Source organism: Spea bombifrons, chromosome 6 (genome assembly GCF_027358695.1).
Source record: "Spea bombifrons isolate aSpeBom1 chromosome 6, aSpeBom1.2.pri, whole genome shotgun sequence".
Taxonomy (NCBI): domain Eukaryota; kingdom Metazoa; phylum Chordata; class Amphibia; order Anura; family Pelobatidae; genus Spea; species Spea bombifrons.
Genome location: NC_071092.1, coordinates 23,952,687 through 23,978,921, shown reverse-complemented (window position 1 = coordinate 23,978,921; position 26,235 = coordinate 23,952,687). Strand labels below are relative to the sequence as shown.

At 42.8% G+C, this 26,235-nt stretch overlaps 1 protein-coding gene across 3 annotated transcripts in view; it reads right to left on the bottom strand.

The window, feature by feature from the left end:
* Positions 1–26,235, bottom strand: part of TNRC6B (trinucleotide repeat containing adaptor 6B) — a 52,237-nt gene that overhangs the window by 3,454 nt on the left and 22,548 nt on the right. For all 3 annotated transcript variants that reach the window (XM_053468656.1, XM_053468657.1, XM_053468658.1), the window contains 18 exons: positions 25,557–25,644; positions 22,845–22,866; positions 20,209–20,556; positions 15,367–17,826; positions 10,511–10,669; positions 9,972–10,150; positions 9,517–9,591; positions 5,821–5,866; positions 5,586–5,734; positions 4,560–4,730; positions 3,547–3,672; positions 3,013–3,144; positions 2,590–2,694; positions 2,050–2,206; positions 1,649–1,798; positions 1,310–1,486; positions 617–763; positions 435–518 (listed from right to left, as the gene is read on the bottom strand). In XM_053468656.1, coding sequence (XP_053324631.1) covers positions 435–518; positions 617–763; positions 1,310–1,486; positions 1,649–1,798; positions 2,050–2,206; positions 2,590–2,694; positions 3,013–3,144; positions 3,547–3,672; positions 4,560–4,730; positions 5,586–5,734; positions 5,821–5,866; positions 9,517–9,591; positions 9,972–10,150; positions 10,511–10,669; positions 15,367–17,826; positions 20,209–20,556; positions 22,845–22,866; positions 25,557–25,644 — 4,775 coding nt within the window. The remainder of the gene's footprint in view (positions 1–434; positions 519–616; positions 764–1,309; positions 1,487–1,648; positions 1,799–2,049; positions 2,207–2,589; positions 2,695–3,012; positions 3,145–3,546; positions 3,673–4,559; positions 4,731–5,585; positions 5,735–5,820; positions 5,867–9,516; positions 9,592–9,971; positions 10,151–10,510; positions 10,670–15,366; positions 17,827–20,208; positions 20,557–22,844; positions 22,867–25,556; positions 25,645–26,235) is intronic.

Here is a 26,235-nt window from a genome sequence, read left to right as displayed (position 1 = left end):
CAGTTTCTTCCTTGCGTTAAAAAGATGTTTTTTGCCTTTAAGACAATGCGCCGATATGACATATCTCTGTGACTTAAAGGTGCGCAGCACCTTCTAATGCAGTCCACGGGCTGTGCCGAGTCCCCATAGGTTAAATGGGCCAGATCTCCTGTGTACGCGGCCCATTGAGCAGCGGGACACCAGAGGGCTGACCACCCAAGGGCAATCTGCTCTGGCATCGCAGGTCCCTGGACCAAGCTCAGGATACGTCACTGCAGGTGTAAATATCAGGCGGCCTCTATGCAGACCCATTCTGTGCAAACACAGGTTTATGATTAAATATATATGCTATATAGGCAAACACTTCAGGGAACAAGTATACAACAGGGAAGATGCAGTTTTAGCAGTCAGTCTATTTCTTCTGCTTGGCTGACATTAAATGATGTCCCAATTACCTGAAGTGCTGTGGATATTCTCAGAGGCACTGTAGGGCCAGGCACCAGGTGAAGGCAGCGAGGTGTTGAGGGAAGAATTGGACCCTACAGAATATGCAGGAAAATCATTACATAACATTACACAAATCTAAATTAGCCTCACTTAACTTTAATTGTTGACACTTAAGAGAACTTACACTTACCTGTGGGGGTGTCCTGCAGTAGCTGGTGGTCAGTATCTACGATGGGAGATGGGGCTGGGCCCCCCAGCACACTGCCGGGGGTAACATACGGGTCTGATTCTGGATCAATATTCTGAATCCCTTTCCACGGCACACCAGGCTGGAATTCTACGATAGAGACACGGACACAATAACGCACACAGTTTAGAAATACTTCGAGATGATGGAAGGAGATATAGTCTACTACTAGTCGTTGCTACTCATTTCAATACCGTTAACTGGTATTTAAGTTAACCGGAAATTAATGGGAATGCTTTCCACACATGTTCAGCCGCAGCATTTGCAAAGCCAGTGCTGGAGCAGACTAGATGTAAGTATATCATATGTGCACGGAGGTGGCAGAACCTAATACAGCAGGAGAGTTTAAATAGGGATGGGGTAGGCATAAAGCTGTGCTGAAGACAGGACTAAAGACTGATTAATGTCAATTCTGTGTTTATGTGACCAAGCTGTCTGCAAGGACATAAGGATATCCAAGATCCATAACACGAGGAAAACGGTGGCGGCCAGAGATGCAACCCAGAACTAAATGTTTCTTGGCACATTTACCAACCACGATTTTCTCTTTCTTTGGACAGCGATGTGATGGCAGGTAGGCAATTTCATGAGCACTATAATTTTGCAGCAGGGTTTTCTGTGCTAGTCAGAACTCACCTGGAGGCCAACTAGCATTCATTGATTTACTTCCAATTTTGCTTGAAGGTGGGGACTTGGAAGGTAACCAGCTCTCTCCAGCTGGCCCACCGTGCATTCCCACTGGCTCCCCAGACATCATGTCAAACTGGTTGTAAGGTGAACCCCCACGGTTTTTCACAGGAGGGGGAATGGAGCCTAAGACAGAAGGGCTTGTTTACAAAATCATGCTTAAAAGCTGGAAAATATTGTATATACATTTTAGCTGTTCTAGGATACACCAAGAAAGCTTAAATATTTACAAGGCTAATCAACCTCCCTTCAAACCCCTGAAACATTGTAAAGGTCACTGTAACTTACAAAATAACTGCTCACCATTCTTCTGCAAGCCTGCATCTTGGGACATGGATGAGGGCATTCCATCCATCATGGATGTCCATTGTTTGAAACGAGACTCTGCACCAGCTTCTTTACCCACAATCCCATAATCCATTCCACTGGAGCCGAAGCCTAATACGCAAAGAAACACAGCATTGCATTTCATACAAAACAATGTCTTCAACAAAGGCAAGCACTATATCATACGTGCCAACCATCAGCTTCACTGTTTAAGAATACACAGACAGTATATTTACACATATACACATAGCATGCATTTACATGATGCCAAAATGTACAATCAGAATATATTACCACTGAGAATAAATAATGAATTTAAATATAGATACAACAGACAAGGACTGGCCTGTGCTCATACTAACCTGATCCATAGCCAGGGATATGCCCCTTGCCTTGCATGTCTGAAAGCCCCACAGAATCCATGTGACTCTTGGGTCCAGCAGGATGAGAAGGAGAATGTTTCATTCCTGGCTGCCTCTGCTGTTGTTGCTGGAGGGCACTTACCATTCGTGCAAGCTGCTGAGAAACAAAATTAAAGATAAAAAATGATCACACTATAAAGCTGACTGTGCCACTGTAGTATGAAGTTATGAGGTTGGGCCTAATGTTGCCAGTTACTGGGAGGAAAACTAAGAAAAACGACAAATACATACAGATGCGGGGTCAGAATACAGTAAATTGAGATAATGGAGCATTTAATACATCAGAATATTTGCATTTAATAATAAGCTTATTTATGCTTATCAATACTTGGACCCGCTCTGTTTTCTTTGGGCTAGGTGCTGCAAAACACCACCCTAACAAAATGTAATTTCACTGTAAACTTAGAAAAGGAAAAGTTGTTTTTACTTACGCAAGCCTCACTACAATAGGAGTAGTAACTAGGAAAAGCATTAAAATACCTGCTGCTCCTGCTGCTGCCGGACTGCTTGCGAGATCTTCCTCTGGTTCTGAAGCAACTGCTGCTGTTGCTGCTGCTGCTGCTGCTGCAGGAGAAGCTGGCATGCCTGAGGGTGGCAAAATACATTAAAATTACAATACCAACAATTGCACTGAAGTCATGAATGTTTACAGAATAAGTCACATGTCCAAGGATTTGATAAGGACGTTCTCAAGGATTAGATTAAATGTTTCAGGGGAACCCAGTAAGTTACCTCATGTCCAGCATGTTGTGTAATTCAAAGAATAGATAATCGTCTGTCAGGAAATGTACTTTAAGATAATAGTCATAAGCTTCCACCTATGCACTTTGTGCCATTAACACACTGCTTTATTTAATACTAGAATCTCCAGACAATCACACAGTACGAGCAGAATGGACATACCAACTGGAACTGCTGGATCTGGGGGAGCTGGCTCAGCATAGCAATCTGCTGAGGGGAAAGTTGGGGTCCCATGTTAAACAGCCCTGGGTTCATGTTACTGTTAGGGAACTGCTTCAGCATGGAGGCCGACACCTGATGGGCAAACAAGCAATAACTTTGGCAACGTAAAATGACAGAGTAATTACACAAAGCAAACCGTTCATTATAAGCAGAGATATGCACTGAAGCTGACAAACCCTAGAGTCTAAGTGAAGGTAAAAAATATTACATATTGATTTATATAGCGACATCGTATTCAACTGCACTGTACAATGGAGGACATCACAAGCAATGCAAAGAATTTTGACTTTAATTACAAAATAAGGGGATGACCCTGATCAGATCAGCCTACAATCTAGATAGAGAGATATGGTATGTTACACAAAAGTCCTGCCATACAAGTCGTTTTCAGGATGAACATTTAGTTAAATAAATAGCTGCATATGACTAAAGGGAAAAAAAAAAAAAAAAAAAAATCAAGGGAACAAGCCTTACCTGGGGAGAAAGGAACTGGGGAGGCACTTGCGCCCGGAGGTTGGGAGAGGAGTTGAGCGATGGCACAGGGTTGTGCATGCCTCGTGATTGTGCACCGCTGTTCCCAAATAGACCGTGATTGCCACCCTATGAAACCAGAAAAATAGTGGCGATAAAACTATCAGGCTTATAGAATCCAAGTATACACTAGAATAGATCAACATTGCTCAACCTCCAGGTTGGAGGGGATAGCACAGCTCAGGCTCCAGGGACTCATCACACATTGCATGAAACATTGAAAGAGTGCTCAGCCGTGTCAACATGGCGATGTCTGCAATACCTGCACTGCTCCATGTCATATTTTTAATCTTTATTTTATTGAACATATGCTTCTCCGGTGCATGTCTCAGATCTCCAGGAAACAAGCAAGCAAACAGAAAACCAAAGCAAAAAGAACAGAGTGGATTATCAGATTATCCGATGAAGAAATGTATAAAGGTTATAACTCTGACGCAAAGCAGTGAAGAAAAAACAGCAGTACATCGTGACTCTTTACAGTTTCAGACAGGACGGAAAGCCTGTCAGTATTCTAACGCAATGAGGAACGGCCATAATGGCTTCTGGGTCCTAAACATAGATGCGATATAAAAAAAAAAATCAGCAGGTTACTATGAAATAGACAGGTTCCCATACAAGTTTATACAACATCCAAGAATAGCAGATCCGCAGGCAATATCTGAATGTGTCACGTTAACATCATACCAACCTGGGACGGCTGCCCTACTGGGTACACTCATAGAAATCAGTTGCTGCTCACCTGCATACAGTTTATCAATCGTGTTTCTAAGTGATAATTATTCAACATGAATTACCTCTTTAATTGAATAAACACAGGCTACGTGAAGAGCCTCACTTTGTGTTTAAACTATTGTGACATTTTTTTTTACTTCTGACATCTATTTGCTGTAAGAGGTGGTTAGAACTAAAAATTTAACATGTCAGCCGAATTAGCTGGAGGACACTAGGACTCTTACTTGTCTAGCAGCGAAGGTTTGGGGGTTGAGGCCCGAACCGATAGCCCCCAGGCCCATGGAGGGGATCGAGGAGCCGGAGGGAGATAGCTTGTAGCTGGGGGAGGGAGAAAAGGGGGAGCACGGAGCCTCGTCCCCAAGGCACCCGTCTTGATTGGAGAAAGGCAAAGTCAGCTAAAGCCAGCCAGTGGGTGATGGTTAGTGAGGCAGCAGAATGCAAAAGGGAAAAGGAGAAAGACACAGAAAAAATATTCTATTCAGTATAAAACAGCATTTCCACCAGCAATTACAGCTGGCTCAGGAGATCAGTTTATTAAAAATACAAAACGTAAACGCGTGTGTGTATTAAATCTGCCCCTCGACTTCTTCCTAGCAAGTCCGTTTCGTGGAAGACTAACGCCAAACAGGTTAACAATCAATATATCGAGCCTTCTGAATTCATTCACAAACGTACCCGCGTGGAACCGAGTTTGGCAAAAAGACAGACACTGCTCTTTCCACACTGCATTCAGTTCATCAGCTAAGGTACATTTGGAAATGTTTGTCTTAAATGTGGGTAAATCAGGTCAAAGTGCACACAGAACTCACCAAAACGTGGCCTCGGAACAACCCCCCCCCCTTAACAGTACATAAATATGACAATTACTACCGAGTAACTTAGCATTTTGTAAAATGATCTTTAGGAAGCTTGGGTTATTTTTAGAAACCTCCTTGAAACTATTAACCACCATAGCTTGCACTCCATAAACAGTAGCCATGTGGCTTATTAATTGCTAGTTAGTATTTACATATATAACATTGTAAAGTTTTTTTTTATTTTTTGCTATGTTAGCTTGAATGCCATGTATGTGGGTTTTATACCTACATACATGATGTGTAAAATGTATATACTCTATTACCTCGCGTAAGTGCAGGCCCCAACCCAGTTGTTATATTGCCTGAATAGCACATAATACAGGGGGGGGGGGCTTGTTATGGACACTGGCAAAGCCCAGTGAGCAACAGAGCAAGCAAACACGCTTTATGTACCTTCTCAAAGTAAGGCCCGCTGTCTGAGGCTCCCATCTCTTTGGAATTTGGCAGACGGAAGTTAGAACGGTCCTTCCGCATCATCTCATTGAAATCCCCGAGATTCACACCCCGTTTGTCTGCCTCAAACTTCTTTTCTGGAAGCCCACCTACACAGGTGAAAGTATAGAAATTCTACTACTGGTCTGAGTAAAACGCCATTGCCAAACGCACCTCGCATATGTGAAGTACTCACCAACAGGGTGGTCCATCTTACTAGCAGAGGGGTCATCTACTTGGCTCTGCAAATACAAGAATGAACACAGTTAACACTAATTGTCAGTGACAGGATCTGAAACCCATTTAAACCTAAAACAGTCATAAAAATTTACATTGCAATGACAATCATTAATTTAGTCAAGCAAAATATGCTAATTTCTTGCAACTTCACAAAGCATTACTTTCCATTTGACAGAAGGGCAGAGGAGTGGCGGCCCAGTGACGTGAAGTCAAAAGCATTGTTTACTTTGGCAAGCAGACATTATTTCCGGTGCATTTGGCAACAAGACCTAAGAGGAAGTCAGTTTCACAAAAAGCCCCAAAAAGCTAAAATAAGACATTGCAGAAATCTGCAGTTTTCAGTCAAGCAATTAAGTCCACGGAGAGTCCGATGTGGCAGCGCAGCAGGTCGCCAGGCCTCACACCCAACATTGTACTGTATAGAGAACTCTCATACCTTCTGCCTGGAAAATCTGGCAGGTTGGGCAAGACACCAGAACATCAAGGTGCCTGGCTACCAAAGCGACTTCAAAACTAATATGACAGAAGGAGATTTTTCTATCCTTAACAAGAGGTTAAAGACTGTGCTGATGTCATTAGATTATTGCCAGTAACAGGAGCCTCTGCAGCTATGGATGGATCCAGCCAAATCAGAGGATTGATATAAAGGGTGTTTATCTGAGGAGATAACCCTCTGTCGTCTCACTCTTAAAAAGGTACAGTTTTAGTCACATAGCAGGTTATTAAGTACAATTGTGGCGCAGAGTTTTATATGCATTAACATATCAACTAAATTACATTTCATGCCCACAAGGGATCATACGCATACATGAGAAGTCAAAGGGTTTGACCCGGAGTCCCAGGGTCTTTGCACCAATCTCAGGCTGAATGGGCAAAATCTCAGGGTCACACAGTCTTTGGTTAACACATTTGATGAGTTGCTACGTTTAATCTGTATTCCGGGCCATTAACCCCTTCAGTCCCAGGAGTATTTGGTACCTCAAAGCCCAGAACAATTTTGCCATGTTTTGCGATTCAGCGATTATTCTCTGTTCCTGTGAATAGTGTACCCATGTACACTACCGTATTTGCTTGATTATAAGACGAGGGTTTTTCTGGAGGCAGAGTGGCATATAGGGGGTCAAAAGGCATATCATGGGGCACAGTGGCATTTAGAGGGTTGAAAGCGTATCATGGGGCACAGTGGCATATAAGGGGTATAAGGCATTTCTGGGGCAGAGTGGCAAGCCTGGGGGCAGATGTGCATAACTGGGGGGGGGCAGGTTGAAAAAAAGGAAATAAAATTTTTTTTTTCTCAATCATAGCTTTTATTAAACAATTGTTCACATAGTTTACATGAATTAACATTTACTGGTAAAACTTTTTTCCTATAGACTCGTCTTATATTCAGGCTTTTTTTCATAAATTAATATTCAGATTTTGGGGGGTCGTCTTATAATCAAGCAAATACGGTATATAATGTTTTTACAAGGAGAGATAGAGCTCTCTTGATTCCATAGTTAGATAATTAGCTGAAAATCTGGGATGAGAAATTTAATAAAAACTATTGAAAGTTAGTAAAAACAATTTATATATATATTTTCCCCTCTGAATCCTCACAAAAGTAGGTAACGTGACAGAAAATCCTCCTCCAAGTTTATCAATTCAGGTGTCCTGATTTCAGAAATACCTAATTCATATAGATTTTACATACTATCCCAGCACTTATAGGAAACATACTATTAAGTGTACATTATTCGTAGAATTTTTATGCTTATGGCTTAACGGGTGTGGGGGTTGTGAACGGGGGCGGGAGGGTTATACTGGATAGGTTTTTTTTTTATTGCACTGTTATCAGTGCAGTATGGTTAGAGGGCCTCTTAGGGACCTCTTGAACATGTTATTAATGCCAGTGATGTCACAATAACATGACTTAGCTCACTTTGTTTTTCTTTTATTGTATCATTTTTTTATTGTTAAAAAACTTTGTTTTGTTTTTCAGCATGTGAGAAGAGCTGCGATCCCCCTGCACTGACCACACTGATCTCTATGCAAGTCCCCACAGACTTGCATAGAGAACACAGTGTCTGTGATCAATGCCTCATCGGAGTGATTGGATACCCTGTCCTCCGGTGAACTTCCGGGTGACGTCAGAAGTGATGCGACCCGGAAGGGAATGCGATCGGGCATTTAAAACTAACAGTTTTCTGGCGTTCGTGCCATAAGCTGTTACAGGAGATCAGGCAGCAGAAAGCCAGCGATGTGTCCCTGCTGCTGCAAGGGGTTTCTTGGGATGTGTTTTCTGGATGTACCAGCAGGGGCCCCGGTGCGAGAATCTGTTAAGCCCCCCCAACCATAACTATCTCAAAGTAACTATCTACACCCTCTCACCCTCTTCTCACACTCTCTATCCCCTCTTCTCACGCTCCCACCACTGTAGTCGGGGCAGCGCTGGGGCAGCGCTGAGGCAGGGAGCAGGAGACAGGACGCCGAGAGGTTGATGAAAACGACCGCTCAGCACCCCTTGGCCCCCCCGATTGGCAGAACTCCAGGGCCCGGTCGCAGTCGCGACCCCTGCGACCCTGGATGCAATTGCTAGTCACCATGAATTTTGTCAAGCTAAACTAACAGTATGAAAGGACAGCTGTGCACTCTAATTAAAAAAAATGCATTTTGATGCAAAATTGATCCAGTCAATACACATCACTCTGGCAGAACCTCCTTTAGACAGTTACATAACAAACCCAAGTAAAGGATGCATTTTATGTCATCCTAAATCCAGCTCTGAAGTTATCTAGTCATTTAATTTATGTCCTAGAACTGGTGCTAACAGATTAAGTAATACCCTGTATGCCCCTGGATCAAAGACTAGTCACAGCTAGCTTCCTTAGCACATTTCTGCTTATGGCATATGCAAGACATGAGTTGGCCTGCCCAGGCTTCAGGCAAGCAAAGTGTTGAGCTCAGTATTTATATTTTATTGAATCTTTGAGGCAGGAGAGCACCAGCCCTAGGCTATAAACGAATGAGTAGATAAAATAACCAGAGCTGGACTTAGGGGGGGACATAAGATGTACTGGGACATCTGCACATTAGGTAGTATCAGGTAGCACGTTACAAAAGGGTTAACTATTTATGTCTAATTATTAAGGTGATTACTTTATACTGTAGTTCTGTTGTGCTTGGGGTAACCCAAGACACCCTGATATTAAGTCTTGGTGGTGGCAGTGAATTGTAGTACAAGGGTGGATTTCAGGGGTTGATTTGGTGGTTGCTAGGAATTGTAACAGGTACTCAGAAATCTGGTGTTAACCCTTTCACTCCCACACGTCTCCACTCAGCCAGGCCCAAACCCGTCGCCAGAGTTAATTGCAGGATACCACATTTAACTGAAAGCCTGTAATGCTGCTGCATATCAAAATGAATCATTTTATTAGTATAGTTATATAATGCCCATATTTTTCAGTTTAAAGCATGTAAATATGCTAAACGGGTTAAACCACAGTAAATTGCATCAGTTTAAGAACTCGCCTCGGATGAAACAATATACATAACTATTCAAGGTCAAATGGGTTTCCACACAAACATCATAAACACTGCCATAAAGCAATCTGTGGTTTGGTAGAAGGTGCATAAACTATAGTAAATAAGTCAATGAAAAGGGTGGACTCACCAGCAATCCCATGTTTGAGAACTGCTTGGACAATGGGTTTATCCAGGAATCATTGTTGCCTCCTTTTAACGAACCCTGCAAAAAGTGTCAAGCAAACCGGTTATGTTTAAATCTGTGTAAGGAATCATGCAAAGGTATACAAAGGGCTCCACCATCAATAAAAAAAGTACAAAGATTAAAAGGAACACTTCAGTATCCCATGCAGCCTCACCAACACATTATGCAAATTAAAGTACTTTGTAAGTGACTTAATATGCATCCTTTGGGAGAAACTGCAGAGGCCCCTCTGTGGTCCTGTTTCCACATCACTGATTGGCAATTATAAACATCTTTAGCACTTTCTGCATATATGCACATGGGTCTCACTTGAAAGCGTTAAGTGCATAAAGTGGCGATATCTGCAGGACTAGTAATTGGTTTTTTTTCAGCTACAGTGTGTAATGTACAGGTCTCACCTTGATCTGTGGTTTCTTTCCTCCTTGGCCCCAACCTGCTGAGTTGTGAGAGGAGCCACTTCCCTGAGATCCTGCACTGTTCCACACTCCACCTTCCTCCTCATCGTCCCAGCTGCTGTGACGCGTCCCTGTCACTGGTCCTTCATTTTCGCCCCAGCTGTCTTGCATAGATTTTGTACCTGCGGAGGTTGAAATAGAGAATTATTCTGTAGATTATGATTTAGCATCATGTCTCCTTGATCACCAAATCACCACAAGACAAGTGACTACACAGATACTGCACAGTTCTGAATTCTGTCACACAAATCCACACATTACCAAGGAGGGGACCTGGTTTGCTGCTCAATATACATTTACACCTATTTACAAGTGCCATACAAGCACAATGTAATTCAGTTTATTAGCAAGGACACTGAAATGTTCCAATCTCACCTGCAAGTTTCCTTCTTGATTAACATTTTGTAAGTACACATCAGTAAAAACCATTAAAATCATTCGGAAGCACAGACCACTGCGCTATTGCAGTACATGCTACTCACCAGTTTTCATGGCACTGGGAGCTACAGGTGGTGCATTTCCCCATCCTGGGGTTGGGGGTCCACCTTCTTCTCCTTCTCCCCAACCTGAAGCAGGTTCAGTTGGCTCACCCCAGGCTGATGTCCCGTTGTCGGCTGGGGGACCTTTGTTTTTGCTCCACACTTAAAAAACAGATGAAACAGATCTTACACATGTATGCACAGGGTAAAAGTTAGAATACAGACATATAAAACAACGATAAAAGTAAACACCTTATCTGATGAACAAAATGTATCTACAAATGGCCAAAACAGCAGTTGTCTAAAGGCAGCAGATGGAATATCTTAAGTGCCCTATACCTAAATGAAGGATGACAATATACAGAAGTGGCAGCGGCAAAACGGTAGGGAAGTCTAATCCAATACAAACTCTTAAGATAATTAAGACAAAGGTTTGCGTTTTGCCTATGCTCTGCTGTGCTTACGGTCCAGCCGCACTAATGTGTAAACAGGTGGCAATGCCCTCAAGCTGAAAGCTTGTAGTGTATATCTAAAAAAATTTACACTTATAGAATAGCTTAGAGCAGGGGTGTCCAAGTTCTGCAGTGGGTCAATTCAAAGTATGATGAGCATGGGCCATTTTTTCATTGAGAGAACACATATAGCATAGTTCCGATCACATAGCAAGTCAGACAGTGGTACAGCATGACTCCTGTTATACAATGAGCCAGACACAGATTATGGTACAGCGCGACTCCTATCAATATATACTGAACCAGACACTTTGCACCTTCTCCACCCACTGCTTCCAAGTATCTGTCTCCTTTCCAACAGTTCTGCTTCTTCTCTTGCCTCTTTTTTCATCTGCTTTTCCACATACCAGGCCTCCCTGAGTATTTCCACAAAAAGGCAGAGATTTTGGGCACATTTTCTCCCTGATTGGACGAATGGGGGGAGAGACTGTCCTTGTGGCTCTGCCTTTTTGCAGAAGTACTCCAACGAGCCTGGTTCATGAAAAAGAGGACGAAGAAAGAAAACACAAGGACAAAAAGCCAAAGTTAGAAAACTGAAAAAAAAAACAAAAAAACAAAATGAGCAAGAGAAGAAGAGGAGCTGCTGAAAAAGGAGGCAGATACGCAGAGAAGGTAGGGAAACCCAGCTGGCACAAACTTTACCCCTCATGCTGCGCTGTCTGACTGGTGCACTCCTGCTATTCAGAGCACCCGGCTGTGGTGCACCCCTTGCACGGTTTGAGGTACCATTACCATGGCAGATCTGTATTCCTGTATTAAGTATTTTAATAGGTACAGGAGGGAAGCTTATTTCACATGATGAGAATTAGATATAAAACTAGTCAAGTAAGAGGTTTAAGTGTAATGCAAGGAAGTTTTACTTTACTGAGAAGCTGGTAGATTACACATCATATCTTAATACAGGGAGGGGGTTTCAACAAGTATGGTTCTTATGTGCCACCTAATCCTATGTTTCCATATAGTTACACACATTATATATTACATATAAGTTTTGGGAAACATTTAATTACCTCTTAATTATAAAATACCAGTGTTTTAATCAGAGCCATTGCAACAGGTGTATAAAATCAATACCTAGCCATGCAGGCGCGGTACTGAGATAGAATGTACCTTTTCAATAAGTCAGTTTGTGAAATTTTATCCCTGCTACATATTCCGCGTTCAACTGTAAGTGGTATTATTGGAAAGCGGAAACATTTAGGAGCAGCAGCAAGGGGAAGACGGTCACAGAGCGGGGGACACCGAGTACTGAGGCGTATGGTGCGTAGAAGCCACTTTAGCTCACTACAAAGTTTTAAACATTTTATAAAAAATATTTGTCCTGTTGTGTGTGGTTGTTCTCGAAACTACTGCATTGGTCCGATTATTGGGGTTTGACAGTTTGACAAGGTGTCTGGAAGACGGGACCAGAAGAGCGATTTCGGTAGTGCGGTCCCCCAGCAATGTGAGCAAAAACTTTTGTTCCGCCCTGATTCTTGATCCTGAACGTTGATGTAGATGGGGCAGACTGGTGCAGGAAGTGGAGGTCACGTCTGCCGCATCTACATCAACGTTGCAAAACAAAGTTTAGATAAGGAGGGTGGGAGCCTCCTACCATATATTAAATGTAAAAAAAAAATTAAAAAAAAAATATCACCAAACTATGCAGAAAACTGTTCACAGAATGTTTTCTGCAGTGGTCTGCAATACTTTCAAGCTGCAGACACGCAGGGATAAAGTTGAACACAAGAGCTTGAATGATGTTTAGCCAATATTGTCGGAAGGTATATTCCCCCAATGAGACAGTTGTTTTTTTTTTTATTAGAATGCCCATCAGCAGGGTACAGGCTACAAAAAAAACTAACTTCCACTGGATCAGTGGGGTGCTGAAAATATAAAATGAGTATAGGGCTGCTTCCATATAGTGATTTACATACAAAACGACTGATGAACTAAAAGCTCAAACAAGCTGTGAGCCACAATTGTTGTTCTTAACTAACGGCACTGTGGCTACTGACGCAAGCTGTGATTAAGTGAAAACACGATACCTTAGGCTTTACAATTAAGTTATATGGAGAAGAGGTGATGACTGTGCTCCTTGCAAGGCCACAGATGACACCAGGGACCAGACTTTCTTTTCTGAAGCTACACTACCAAGGCATTTGTAGTCACTTCCTTCACTTATTGGAGCACCAGGCCTTCTATGCCCCCCCCACACACACACAAAAGAGGGAGATGCCTGAAGCTTTCAAGGGGATGTAGGAGTCAAAATGTCAACCCAAACTCTCCACCAAAATGTGGAGTCTTCAGGGACCTGGCTCCACTGTGGCATTCCAAAAACTAAAAATGACACATGCACAAAGAAAAAAGGTGCCATTAAGGCATTAAGTTTTTGACTGGTAAACCTGTTTCCCACCACAGGCCAGTGAATATAAAAGGTCCGAGTGCTCATAGTGCACTTAGCAGGCCTACCAAAGTGTGCATCAAAAGTGTAACCTCACCTATAACACTACATGTGGTGATCACACAAGCGGGCCTAACCTGGAGGCTCCATTAAGACACCTTGGGCTTCCTTGCATTCTCAGCCTTTAGGCCAGAGCATCAAGCTTTCCTTCTCTCACAGGTACTCACTTGACCTCAGCCAAAGTAGCGACTGATGCTGGAAGTTACCGTAAATGGGTACAAGCCAGGTGCTACCATGTCCACAGGCACCCAGGTGTCAAGCTGCTGTTGTGGGCCGAGTCAGCTGAGGGTGCCATTATAAGCATTCACCTCCACAGAATATACTTGGGATTACTTTTACCCTAATAAAGTAGTTAAACATTATTTCTTCCTAACAACTATATCGACTCTTAATTCTTAAATAATCATGGGAAAAAGGGAGGTGTTAGATTGAGGCATAGTGACAACTGTCATGTGATCACTCATAAGAATCACAACTACCTTAGACATTGCTGGGTGCCGATTGGTTCCTCGACTGCGAGGCAGTTCCCCTGGATTAGGAACCACTGGGTAGTGGCTCAGTGCCCCCTGCTAATATTGGCACCCTTGGTAATTATGAGCAAAGAAGGCTGTGAAAATTGGTCTACTGTTTAAACTTTTCTTCAAAAATACACAAAATACTCAACACTGAGATATCAAACAACTGCAAGCACAACACGGGTGTCTAGGTGCCATGTACATACTTTTTTAAACACACACTGAGTGCCTGCTATATATGCCCACACAACAGCAGATGTCAGGGGATGTGTGCATACATAAAAACAATTTGATGGCAAATAGGAAGCATCTGGCACATCTAATCTGCCCCATTTTTCCTGCTTTAAAGACTCAAACCCAAAGTCCTTGGTCTCATCTTACATTCAGGAAAGCCATATGCCCAACCTATGCACGTTTAGGTATCGACCATAAAGCAGTGTTGATATTAGTATTGTCTGTTCTCTTCAAAGTCTGTGAAAATGTTACACAGTGAATAGTATTAAGAGATTGGAATAGGCAGCTCCTTTCATATAAACAGGAAAGGGGAAAGCAGATTTCATTTGTTGCTGTATGGTCTGATGTGAAACTATGACACAGGGCTACAAAATCCATTCGAAAAGAGAAAATCCAATTATGTCCTAAATTCTCAGTTTGGAGGATCATCCCCTGGTGTAGCATGAGATTGTTTTCCTCACAGTGGCTAAAATTATGCGTGATCATGTTTGATGTATAATTCTATATAAAAATAATTTGAAATGCTTGCTTATTTACTATAGATTTGTTTAAGTTGACAGTTTACTATCCCTAACAGCACAGCTAAAGAAGAATGCAGGTGAAATGTGACCAGCTTAATATTCATTCTTCAAAACCAAAAATAAAATGAACCTGAGGAACAATGGTAACCTTTTGAGGGTTGCCGACAAGTAACACTGCTACCAGCAGCACTCCCATTAATATTTTACTCCTTGTTTTTTTTGGGGGCACAAAGGAGCAAAAAAAAAAAAAAACATGAAGGGGGATTGTGCAGAGTGTGTGTCCCCCCCCCCATGCATTTTATAAACCTAAAAGAATATATTCGTTGCAATTACTTAAAATTCTGTATGGACTACACATTAAAATAAATAAAAAGGTAAATAGATTTTTAACCTTTTTATCCACAGAAAAAAGTTGTTACACATTTTCCACGATGAATCGCTTTGGTAGAAGCTGTGTTTTGCATTATGATGCTAGAAAGTCCAATAATTATGTACTGGCTTTAATTAATCCAACAGTACAATTATTTTTCAACATTTCCCCATTCACGCTGTATGTAAAGGTGCATTAGCACTCTACAGAACACAATGAATATGCAGAACATTAAAACATCCAAGCCAAAAGCATTAATCATACCTGATGGTGCTGCCTTGCTGGCTAAAGATCCTGGCATTCCCTGTTCCCTTGGCATCTGTGCAGGGTTTGCTTGTGAGTTTTTGTCCCACAGGCTAACGTTCTTATAGTTGTAGCTATTAGGGTCACCCCAAGCAGCTGTTCCATCATCAATGTCCATTTTACGGCCCATGGATTGTGGCGATGGCTCCTCCCACCCACTTGCCTCCTCATCCTTGGATACTGCAGGCTGTGGACCACCCTTCCATCCTGGGGTAGGAGGCGGCCTACCATTTCCAGGAGGTGGTGGTGCCTGAGTGCCCCAAGAACCAGGAGATCCTGCGGCTGGTGTTGCTTCATGCTGCTTATTCCATGGAAGCTGAGGTCTAGCTGCCTCGCCCCAACTTCCACCACTTTGGGGCCTTTTATTTTCCTCCCAGCCATTTCGGGGAGCTGGATTGGGGCTAGGTCCATTACCCCAAGATCCAACATCATTCTGACCTACCTCCCCCCAGCCAGAGGAAGGTTTATTTGCTGAACCATCCCAGCCCCCAGGTCCTTTGGGAGGCTCAATTTCATCATTCCCTCCTCCCCCCCAGCCATTCTTCCCAGAAGACCACCCACTTCCAGAATTAGGAGGCCGAGTACCCCATCCTTGTTCGGTATTCCCTCCATTGTCATTGTTCCACCCAGGACCTGCCTTTTCCTCTTGTCGTACACCAATTGCTCCCCCTCCACCAGTTCCCCCTCCACCAGTTCCACCTCCACCAGCACCCCCCCAACCAGTTGGGCTACTTTTATAGTCACTCCAGCCAGTTGCTTTGGCATCCTTCCATTCTTGGGCAGGAGGGGCTGGGGTAGGGGGCTCTCCCCAGCCAGACTTGCTTTGATTACTTTGGCTGGGGGCATCGCCCCAGCCCCCTGAGCTCTTGGCTTGGGACATGTTCTCCCAACCCTCAGTCCCACGGTCCGCTTTGCCCTCAGGGCGAGATATCACCTCTTCTGTTTCCCAGGCTGCATCCTGTTTAATCTGGGTTTGGCCCCAGCCAGAGTTTGAGAGAACCCGGGGATCCAGGTCAGTTCTGTTTAGCAGTGTCTGCAGGACGACCTGACTATCTGGGAGGGCAGTTCTGTGCGAACGTCTATTGCAAGAGTTCAGACTGTCTCCACTGCCGCTAGCCTTGGGGTTGCTTCCAGTGCTTTGCCCCCCAGCCTCACTTCCTGCTGAGCTGGGGGCACGGCCCCAGCAGGCCGCTGATGGCGTGTTGCCCTGGTTCTCTGATAGAGAGTGACCCTTCTGATTGTCCCATGCTCCAGTGCTAGAATTTCCTTGGCTCGAACCTCCCCACTCTCCCACCTTTAAGTCCTCATGCCCAGTCGGCTGCTTCCATTCTCCCTGAGACGTTCCACCAGCCCCAGATTTGTTCCCTTCACCCCACTTCACTTCGCTGGGGTCTCCTTGTAGGCCATAGCCCCAAGAACCATTCCCACCACCACTTTTATTATCCCAAGATTCCCCTCTGGACCCGTTGGGTCTGTGAGATGAAGACGCCTTCCTTGCATCCTCCCTGTCTCGTCCATTATTACTGGAGTTTCCATGCCCACAGACGGTATCCCCTGAAGCAGACGGACCCCTTGATGGCCCCCATGAACCCAGACCCCCATTCTTTCTATCTCCAGTGCTTTGAGCAGAGGGGTCAGAGCCCCGGCAGGTATCCCCAGACCCAAAGGCTGTTCCCTTGTTTTCAGAGGGGTTTGCAGTATTTGAGTTTGTTGAGTTAGTGTTTCCATTTTTTGGTCCGTCAGTGTGATGGGTTGTTGCCGGCTCCCTGCATGAGGCTGGGAAACCGGCACCCGCATTTTCCATCTTTGACTGCTGCTCCCGAGAAGTTGGACCCGTTGGCCCTAGCTGTGTGCTGGAGAATCCACTATCTGGCTCCGGGTTCCCTTTCCTGCTGCCTTCCTGGACCAAGGCTGGCCAGGCTGATGGGTTGGTATTTGGGTTAAAGTTACTGAAACCAGAGGCAGGCCCTGTTCTCTCAGGCCCACCCACGCTCCTCCAGTTTCCCAGTCTATTAACACCCTCTGCAGCAGGGCTGGAAGACGGGACGGGCTTAGCCTTAGGGTCTGATTTCCACACACCCTGGGTACATTCACTGCCAGGCTGCGGCGGCTGCTGCTGCTGTTGTTGTTGTTGTTGTTGTTGACCCTGGCCCCCCCTCCCTTTATGGTTAGTGGCAATTCCTTGCGGGGGACCCTTCTCAGAGGCTGGGTTCGAGGCACTGTTGTTGTCTGTGGCGTTTTCGGAAGGGGGTTCGGCGTCCACACCAGCTATGCAAGGCCACTCTTCCATGTCCGACCCGTCTACAATCACTTTGTCCCAGGCGTGGGATGGGGTTGCGGTTGGGCCACTGCTGGAGGGGGCTCCTGAGCCCCAAGTGGAATTTGCATAATTTGAAGTAGCAGCTGCTCCTGACAACGTATCTAAAACATTAAAAACAAGTACATTAGTATGTCGGTACTGAATAAGAATAAGTGTTAACCATAGAACAAAGGGTTGCCTGCAAAACATCAAAGTAGTAAAATCTTGGAAAATAAACGACATGCAGAGAATATAATCATTAATGTAACTATAGATTAAAACCATCAACTGTGTGGTCTGTGTCCCTAAAGGTTTTTCTCTGACAGCATCACAGTTGTCTGTATTGTAGCACCCAGCCTATCAAAAAGACCCAATGTCTCCTCCTAAACAACCACCCCATTCAAAACATTGAACAATGCCTTAAGACTATATGACCTTAGAAAAAAGGTTTAAAGAGACAGTAAGTCCCATCCAGCCATGCTACTCATTCTTACCACCTCCTGGCTGCCTCAAGACAGGAGGTCTATTATGTGAAAATTGTCACAAAAAAAAAAGCCAACAGGACTAAATAAAACCCCCCAAAAAACAAAAAGTTAGTCCCCCTTAAAGCTCTTTTCCAACAATACAGCCTTTTTCATGGATTTAAAATATAATTTGACTGCACAAAAACATACTACACTTGATACAAAGAAAACAAGAATTTGGTTAATAGTAGTAGAAATACTAAGTAAATAGCTATAGACATATCGCGGACACAGACAAAACCTTGACTTCAAACCTATCTTTGAGCAGAACGTGATCACCACCAAGTATTTCCCGTTTTTTTACCCTGCAGAATTAAAGCCAAATTTGTAGACCTACATAAGAGCGTACAGATGTCTGGATTGGAGCCTTGGACATTACAAGAGACTGCCCCTTCAAGAGGCCTCAAGACGTGAAAGAGATTCTTACAGTCTGAAAAGCTACTCCAGAACAACATGTACACTGCCTGCTAGCAACAGAAAGGAGCCATTGTGTTGTAGAGCGGCTTTGCCACAAGCAGAGAAGGGTGCACTGCTATGTCCAACTTCTTCATTGGTTTAGGGCTTCCAACAACATGACCTCACGCAAACGTTTTAACAGAAGGGAAGCTTGAGAAGATTTTTTTTACCATTTATCAGCTACATTTAAAAACACACAAAGGCACTCTAAGTGTATAATACGTTTTCAAGGATATAGTATTTATTTTCTTTTTAAAATAAAGGTGATTTCCTTTTGAAACTGCATTCTATCCTATAGGATGTCAAGTTAAATCTGCTTTCAAAAGGACATCGAGATTAAAATTGTTATTTAACAGAGGATTTAGTGCTATGTCTGGTCAGCTTCAGAGAGAAACTGAAATTGTAAAGAAGCTTTCTCCCTTTCTGGCAAATTGTGTAATTCTGTTCTGTGGTAGGCTTTACACCGTAGAACAATCCACTGGGACTCCTGAGATAGAAATCATGTTGTTCTATATCCGTTTTGAAATAGAGGGTTCCACCACACAATAAAATCTAAGGCTGCCCAAGTAAAGGAATAAACTTCCAAAAATCTGTAACCGTTAAAACATAATATATCCTACTTTGCTCCAGGTGTAAAAGGCGGCCACAGAGGATAACACATTATAAGCATTATGTATAAAGAGGCACAGTCACCATAGCAACAGATAATATACCTAATAGCACAATTTCTCGCACTTTCCTTTTTTTTAATACATAACCCCAAATATCCCTAAAACAAGTTTTTATGCTAAGATAGTAACTTGATAAAATAGCAATTTAATAACCTTAAGTTAGTGAATTAAAATGTTGTTGGTAAGCAATTATGTCCTCTAACGATGTGACTAAAGTATGTTTTAGTCTATGACCATCAGAATCATACAAAACTGTAGATAACTTTGAGCTGTGTGCCTGTTTCAACTGTGCAAGCTTTTGTTTTTATGTATCATATATCTCCAAATACACCTCTAGATCAGTGGTAATTACATATCTAAAGCTGCTGGAGCTGAATTGTGACTTCCACGTTCGTCAGTCCACAGCTGGGGGTATATCAACTGAACACATCTTCTTTAAACTGAAAGCTTACTCTGCGCTTTCAAAGCCAGTGGAGAGAAAGTTTAAACATGGTTTCCCCTGAAAGGCCCTCAACATCCAGCTTTTAACTGACCAGTTTCATTTAAGTGATCAATAAATAGTGTATGTTTTCACTTTGCAACAGAAAAATTAGTAGCAATAGCCAAGACGTTTGAGGACCCAGAAGGGAAACTTTTTTATTACAGGGAAAATTAAATCATAATGAAAAAATTCCTTCTAAGCTATATATTATTCAGTCATTGCTCTGACCATGTCTTTACATACACATGCATACAAGTATATACCCACTATATGTTACACAAACACTGCAGAAGAGCCTTTAATACCCAAAAGCAAAGACAGCTTTTCTATCAATGGCATAATCCAAGTGGATGGATCTTTTTCTCTCCTCACCTGTTGCAGGCCCACTCTCCCCTGGCAGCAGCGTTCCCACCCCTGGCTGTGCGTTGCCTGGGCCGGTCCCTGGTGCAGAGGACGAGGGGGGAGTCCCTGCTCCTCCCCCCAGCAGCATACAGGATGCCGGAGGGGGCTGTCCACGCTTCAGTAACACTTTGTGGTCCTGCTGGCAGCGGAATCTCGGTGGCACCTCCCGAGGCATGTAGCGGGCGGTGCTGGGCGGTTGTCCGTTCGGCACTGCCACCCTTTTGGCATTGTTGCCACCATTGACTGGTGGCGAGGGGGAGCTGCCAGGAAGGCTGGCGGCCGTCGCTTGGCTTGAACTTGGTTTCGTCACTTCGGGCACTTTAGAGAAAAATGTAAAAAACAAAGGTATCAGAGAGCTAAAGAAATATATGACAATCTGAAAGCAAAAAACGTGACATGTTCCGAGGACAATTACCAATACAATTCACAGACGTAGATGACCACTTAACCACCTTGGACTATTTGTTTTTTGCAATTAAAAGGTCAAAACGGTCAAAATGGGGGGGGGGGGGTTTGTCTCCCTTACCCTCCTAGAAAGTTTGCATTTACAGTAACCTGAATTAAAGCGGGTAACTAGCACCTTCCTTATATGTCTAAGTGAGAGCGTGATCTCAGTGCTACGTTAGACTCTGGGTAAGCCTTAGACAGACTTAGATCCCCCTTAGACCCATTGTTATACTTACTGTCAAGACCGACCTCCCTCACTAAAAATTAGAACAAAACTAGCTCTTGCTACCAGAAGAGCAATAGGAGAAAAATAGAACACAGTATATCCCATCTGACTCTATAGTTAAGGGGAGAATTTCAGAAGTGATAGAAATGGACAGAGTGACAGCCTAGGCCCACGATACACCTAGATCTCTCCATATTGTCTGGGACCTGTGGTTGGGATGACCGGAACCATTTGGCTTAGGGGAAAAGTGGTACATATCGGATGGCCCAAGATTCATATTTATACTTTGATGAATGACGATAATTGGTCCTATGAGTTATGACACCTGTAGCTTTTTGCTGAACTTTTTTGTGAACTTCACTATATCTGCCTATGTTTACCGTTGAGGCGGAGAAAGGCAGAGAGAGAGAGAGAAAAAAGGCTGGCTGATATGTCTAAACCTCTGCATGACAGCAGGGATCAGTTTTTATTTTAGTGCACCAGCGAGTTGATCCAACTATACATCTAGCAATCTGTTGGGCATACATTCAAAAAAGAAGTCTCTGTCGATCGCAGCATGATTTTATATTAGTGCAATCATATTCCACAGCGCTGTATAATTGGTTGACAGGACATAAGTGGTATATAAAATAAAAATGCCATACAGAAAAAAACAGGAGCTTAAAGTGAGTTAGGGTGTTTAGGAAGGAGCAACTATACTAGTATAAGTATTGCAGGAGAGAGACTGGCAAAGAAGGGCTAAAGGAATATGGGGGGGGTGTTAGAGTGTAATGTTGTAAGCATCCTTAAAGAAGTGGGATTTTCCGAAGGACCGAGGGCAGGGGGAAAGACAGATGGGCAAGGGGACGGCATTCAGGAGGATAGGGACAACCCTGCAGAAATCATGAGAGCTAGAAATCAGAGGAGAGGACAGCAGGAATGTATTTAGAGATGAGATGTAAGCAGGGGAAAGCACTATGAAGGGTTTTAAAAGCAAGATTTAGGATTTTGATATTAATTCTAAAGTGCACGGTAAACTAAAGTAAACAGAGTGACAGAGGGGAGAGTCGCCAATAAGGGGATGGGAGAAGACGATAAATTTTGCAGCAGCATTCATGGTGGATTGTAGAAAGGCGAGACGGGTAAGAGGAGCAAAGAGAGTTACAATAGCCAGGGCAGGAGATAATGAGGTCATGGACAAGAACCTCGGTGGCATCTTGGGTTAGGAAGGGACGAATGCGGACAATGTTTTTAGGATAGAGACTGGAGTTTTTGAGACAGACTTAATATGAGGGATGAACAAAAGGTCAGAGTCAAGGTTGGCAGCGAGCATGAGGGGACGAGGGATGATTACACCATTAATATTAAGGGAAGCTGATGAGGGAACAGACTAAAGTCCCCAAATCTCCTCTAAAGAATAAAGCATGTTAAACTACTTTGAGTACTTTAATATGCATTCTTCCAAAAAACAAAAAAAAAGAGCTGCCACCCTCTTCCATGATTGGACATTGCAGCAGCGAATCAGTGGTAGGGAAGTATGTGCAGAGGTCAGACCCCCTGACACAGCGGTTGCCAAGCCAGTGCTAACGGCAAGAGAGAGCATCAGATGTAGGGAGGTGTGATCGAACACATCAACTAGCCTGGGGGTGGGGGATGGGCACGTGCATACAGGGAATTCTGCAGAACCCCCCCATTTATTTGCAAAATGGAGAAAACAGCTATTATATGAATTAAAGTGCGTGTGTCTTTACATATACGTAATCTATAGTCTATTGTTTAATGTATATTTATGGCAATATTTCAAGGGGTAAAACCATAGTTTATCCTGTGAACATCTACAGAGTAATTATTTGTATTTCATCTCTGAAATGTCACTCTTTTGCTCAAAGAAAAACACAATGTGTACGTGTCGAGCTGCGATTATACAATCTGCCTGCATACAGTTCAATCTTACCTTTGGTTTTTTGTTCTGTGACCTGTGAAAGGAAAAACAAAAAGTCATAATGCCATCTGTAACACAATGCAGCAAATACTTTGTTCGGAAATATCCCAAAAGAGATCCAGAAGTGTTACAAAATTATGCACAGTATTAAACAGAATGATTTGCATAACATTTAAACATAAATATATGAACACATGATTTATATTCAGGTATATAACACAGAATGCTTTGCAAAGCTGGGTGCGAGTCACCCTTCTGGCTCAATGAGTGATAATGACCACATTAAAAACCGTCTGCACTATGCTTACCTGCTATTGGACCTAAACGGCAATTTAAATTAAGTTATTACTTACTATATGTATAGTAAAAGGGACAGACAATGTAGGCCGATCTAGAAACCTCCACTACCTTCTAAACAGGTATTGTTTGTTTGACTCCAAGTAGAAGTGGTATACGACATGCTTAACACGTTTTTGTAAGTTCTCAATCTGCATATAGACAAATATGTTGCTTAAAAGGGTGAACCGGGCCCCTGCTGAGTAAGTGGTAGGACGCTAGCCGTTCGTGCGGAGTCAGGGAAAGGTCCTCATTGCATGCTCTGTTGTAATGGCAGATTGCTGGGTGGGCATTTCTAGTGTCACAGGTTCAATAGATCTCCAGTGCAGGCACAATCTTTTTGACATGGTGATTTAAGGTGGGGGTTGGGAGTTTTGCAGGGGGTCCTGACTGCCCCTGTGATCTCTATCCTATCAGAAACACAGACTGCTCGGGAACTTAATGGTTATTTTTTGTTGATTTCTGAGACATTGTATGCAGTGCTGGAATTAGTTGTGGTTTAACTCAGTGTGCTAAAAAATATATCCGAGCTGCACGGATGACCTGGCACAAGAAAAACGCATTGCTGGTCTGTGTACTGGCAAACTCCCAACACATATTCAGACACTCAACGTTTTCCCTTCCAGCAGTATACCATTATCTTTTTGTTTGACAGCCTCAGTACAAAAAATTAATTGCTCAGGTATAATATATAGCCATCTTTAATATGCACAATAAAATTAGAACTGAACATCCATGAAACATTGATGCATACGTAATGTATAATACTGCATGTACCCCTAAGTGTCCTAAAGGAAGGAAACTGTACACAAACGTTTTTTCTTGACATGGCAGAGGTTAATCTTTCACACCAATTCTAGACTGCAGTATCAACAAACAGTTCAGATTTGGAATTATTGCGGAAAATAAAACAAGAGGAAAGCGGAATCTGCAGATTGGTAGAGATTACTAAGTGTAATTGCCTTTTTTTGTTCCCGTTTTCTCTGAAACACTAAAAACCTCAATACAATGAAAGGGCACTAAAGAAAGAAAGTTTGCATAGCTACCCAAAACAGGTGACTGACAGCATGTCTCTTTAATCCTATGGCTTGTGAAGAAAACTCAATATAAAGGGGTAATAGCAAACCGGACAGCCTACGCAGAGGAGCAATTTGTACGTCAGCTCTTATAACAGTTATAGCCATGCCGGTTTATAGCAGACTGGATGCAGGACATGGTTAACATGGCAGGCTGAAAAGGAGTGAAAAGGGACGGGATGTGAAGAAGAAGAGGTAACAATCACTTAGGGGGAACAGCTCACAGCTCAAGACCAAAGCGGATGTGAATTCACCATTAATTGTTGCCAGGGAAATGCCTGAAAGACGGGGCTTGTGTATCAATGAATTTGTTGGCCTTGAAGCCAAAGTGCTTTCACAGAGGCCTGTAATTGCTTGTCCCAATGAGGAGAATGGTAGGAGAGAGAGGAAGCAATCTTACAAAAGAGAACAGGAAAGAAAAGCCAGTACTTTTACACAAAATTCAATATAAAAGACTTCTGAGAATCATCTGTAACATGCAGGTTAACTCCTTCAATGATAAAATGCAGTTTGACAGTATGTTTAGAACTCACAGGGTCAACACGACCTTGGGCTGGATTTACTAACCGATACAGAGCCTAAAGGAAGCTTATAGCAGTCTGAAATGCAAGGACCATATGGAGCAGAAGATACTTAACAGCTTAGGAAATGGGGTCTGTTTATGGCTGATCCTAAATAATATGCAACTTGCGCAGGAAAAAAATGTTAACCTCTTAATAATAATAATAAAAAAAAAAAACTTTTGCAGAAAGAAGGCATCCGGATTGGAATATATAAAAAAGAAAAATAAAAAACCAAAAAAACAAAAAAAAAAACAAAACACCAATGCAACACAAAATACATACCTTTGCAATCACACAAAAATCCAATGTAATTACACCGTTAGAGGTAAGTTTTGTACACATTTGCTTAAGTTACAATTTGGCTACAAAATGTTTTGCCTCTGGGTGTTTATTCTTTTGTCTCTATGCTGGTGCGGAACAACTTTCTTGCACATCGGCATTACAATTTATTTGCCTGTATGTTTTTAAGTCCTATCCTTTCAGATTCAGCTAGAGATACTAAACAGGATATAGACATCTCCTACTATAATATTAGTTATAGGTTTGAGAATGGTTTAATATATAGGGTTTTTTTCCAAACTATCTGTTAAATCATATTGCCGTGGCAACGATTTTAGTACGAAGCAAACAGGTTAGATGTAAAGCAGCTTAAACACAGGAGGACACAATCTTAGAAAGACTAAGATTGTGGAAAGAGACACTTTTGTACATAAAGATGATAAAGTCTAACATATTTATAATAAACACACCTTCTGGGCAGCTTCTTTCTTCTTTTTATCCTCTTTCTTCCTTTTCTTGTCTTCCATTAACTGTTCTTCCCTTTCTTGCTCCTTCTCTCTGATGAAGAAAAATACAAACAACTTTAGAACAAAAAGCAGAGACAAGACAAAAAATACCACTTATTTCTTATACACGACTCAATTTGGTCTATATTTCACAATAAAATATAACTTGGCCTGAAGTCCCCAGAGTGGCTTCCAGAAGAATGGGTGATTCTGCTATTAGACACTTTGCACTAATTCTGCATAATCAAAATGGTATTTCTGGTCTAGTTAACCACTACATAATTAAAAAAACAAACAGACCTATCATTGAGAAACTGCTGGCTAAATGCTGGACACAGCCAACCCGCTGCATTCACTTGGTCATCCATTAGGGATTGTCCTTTATTTAGGACTGCCACAAATCTACAAAGTCCATCTCCAGAGCACCTTGCGGATACTGCTGGGGATATGCGCTTTTGTTAATGCGTTTTGCAACTGACATGTTTGTTTACATAATTTGCCATGGATTAGGGGGCCAGGAAAAGCATAGGGAGTTCTGTGTAAAAGGGATTCCGGGGCAAAGTCTGAAAAGCGGTCTTATCACTAGAGTAACCAACAGCATGCATCTGCTGACTGGGCCGTTCCACCGAGTGCTATGGTGAGG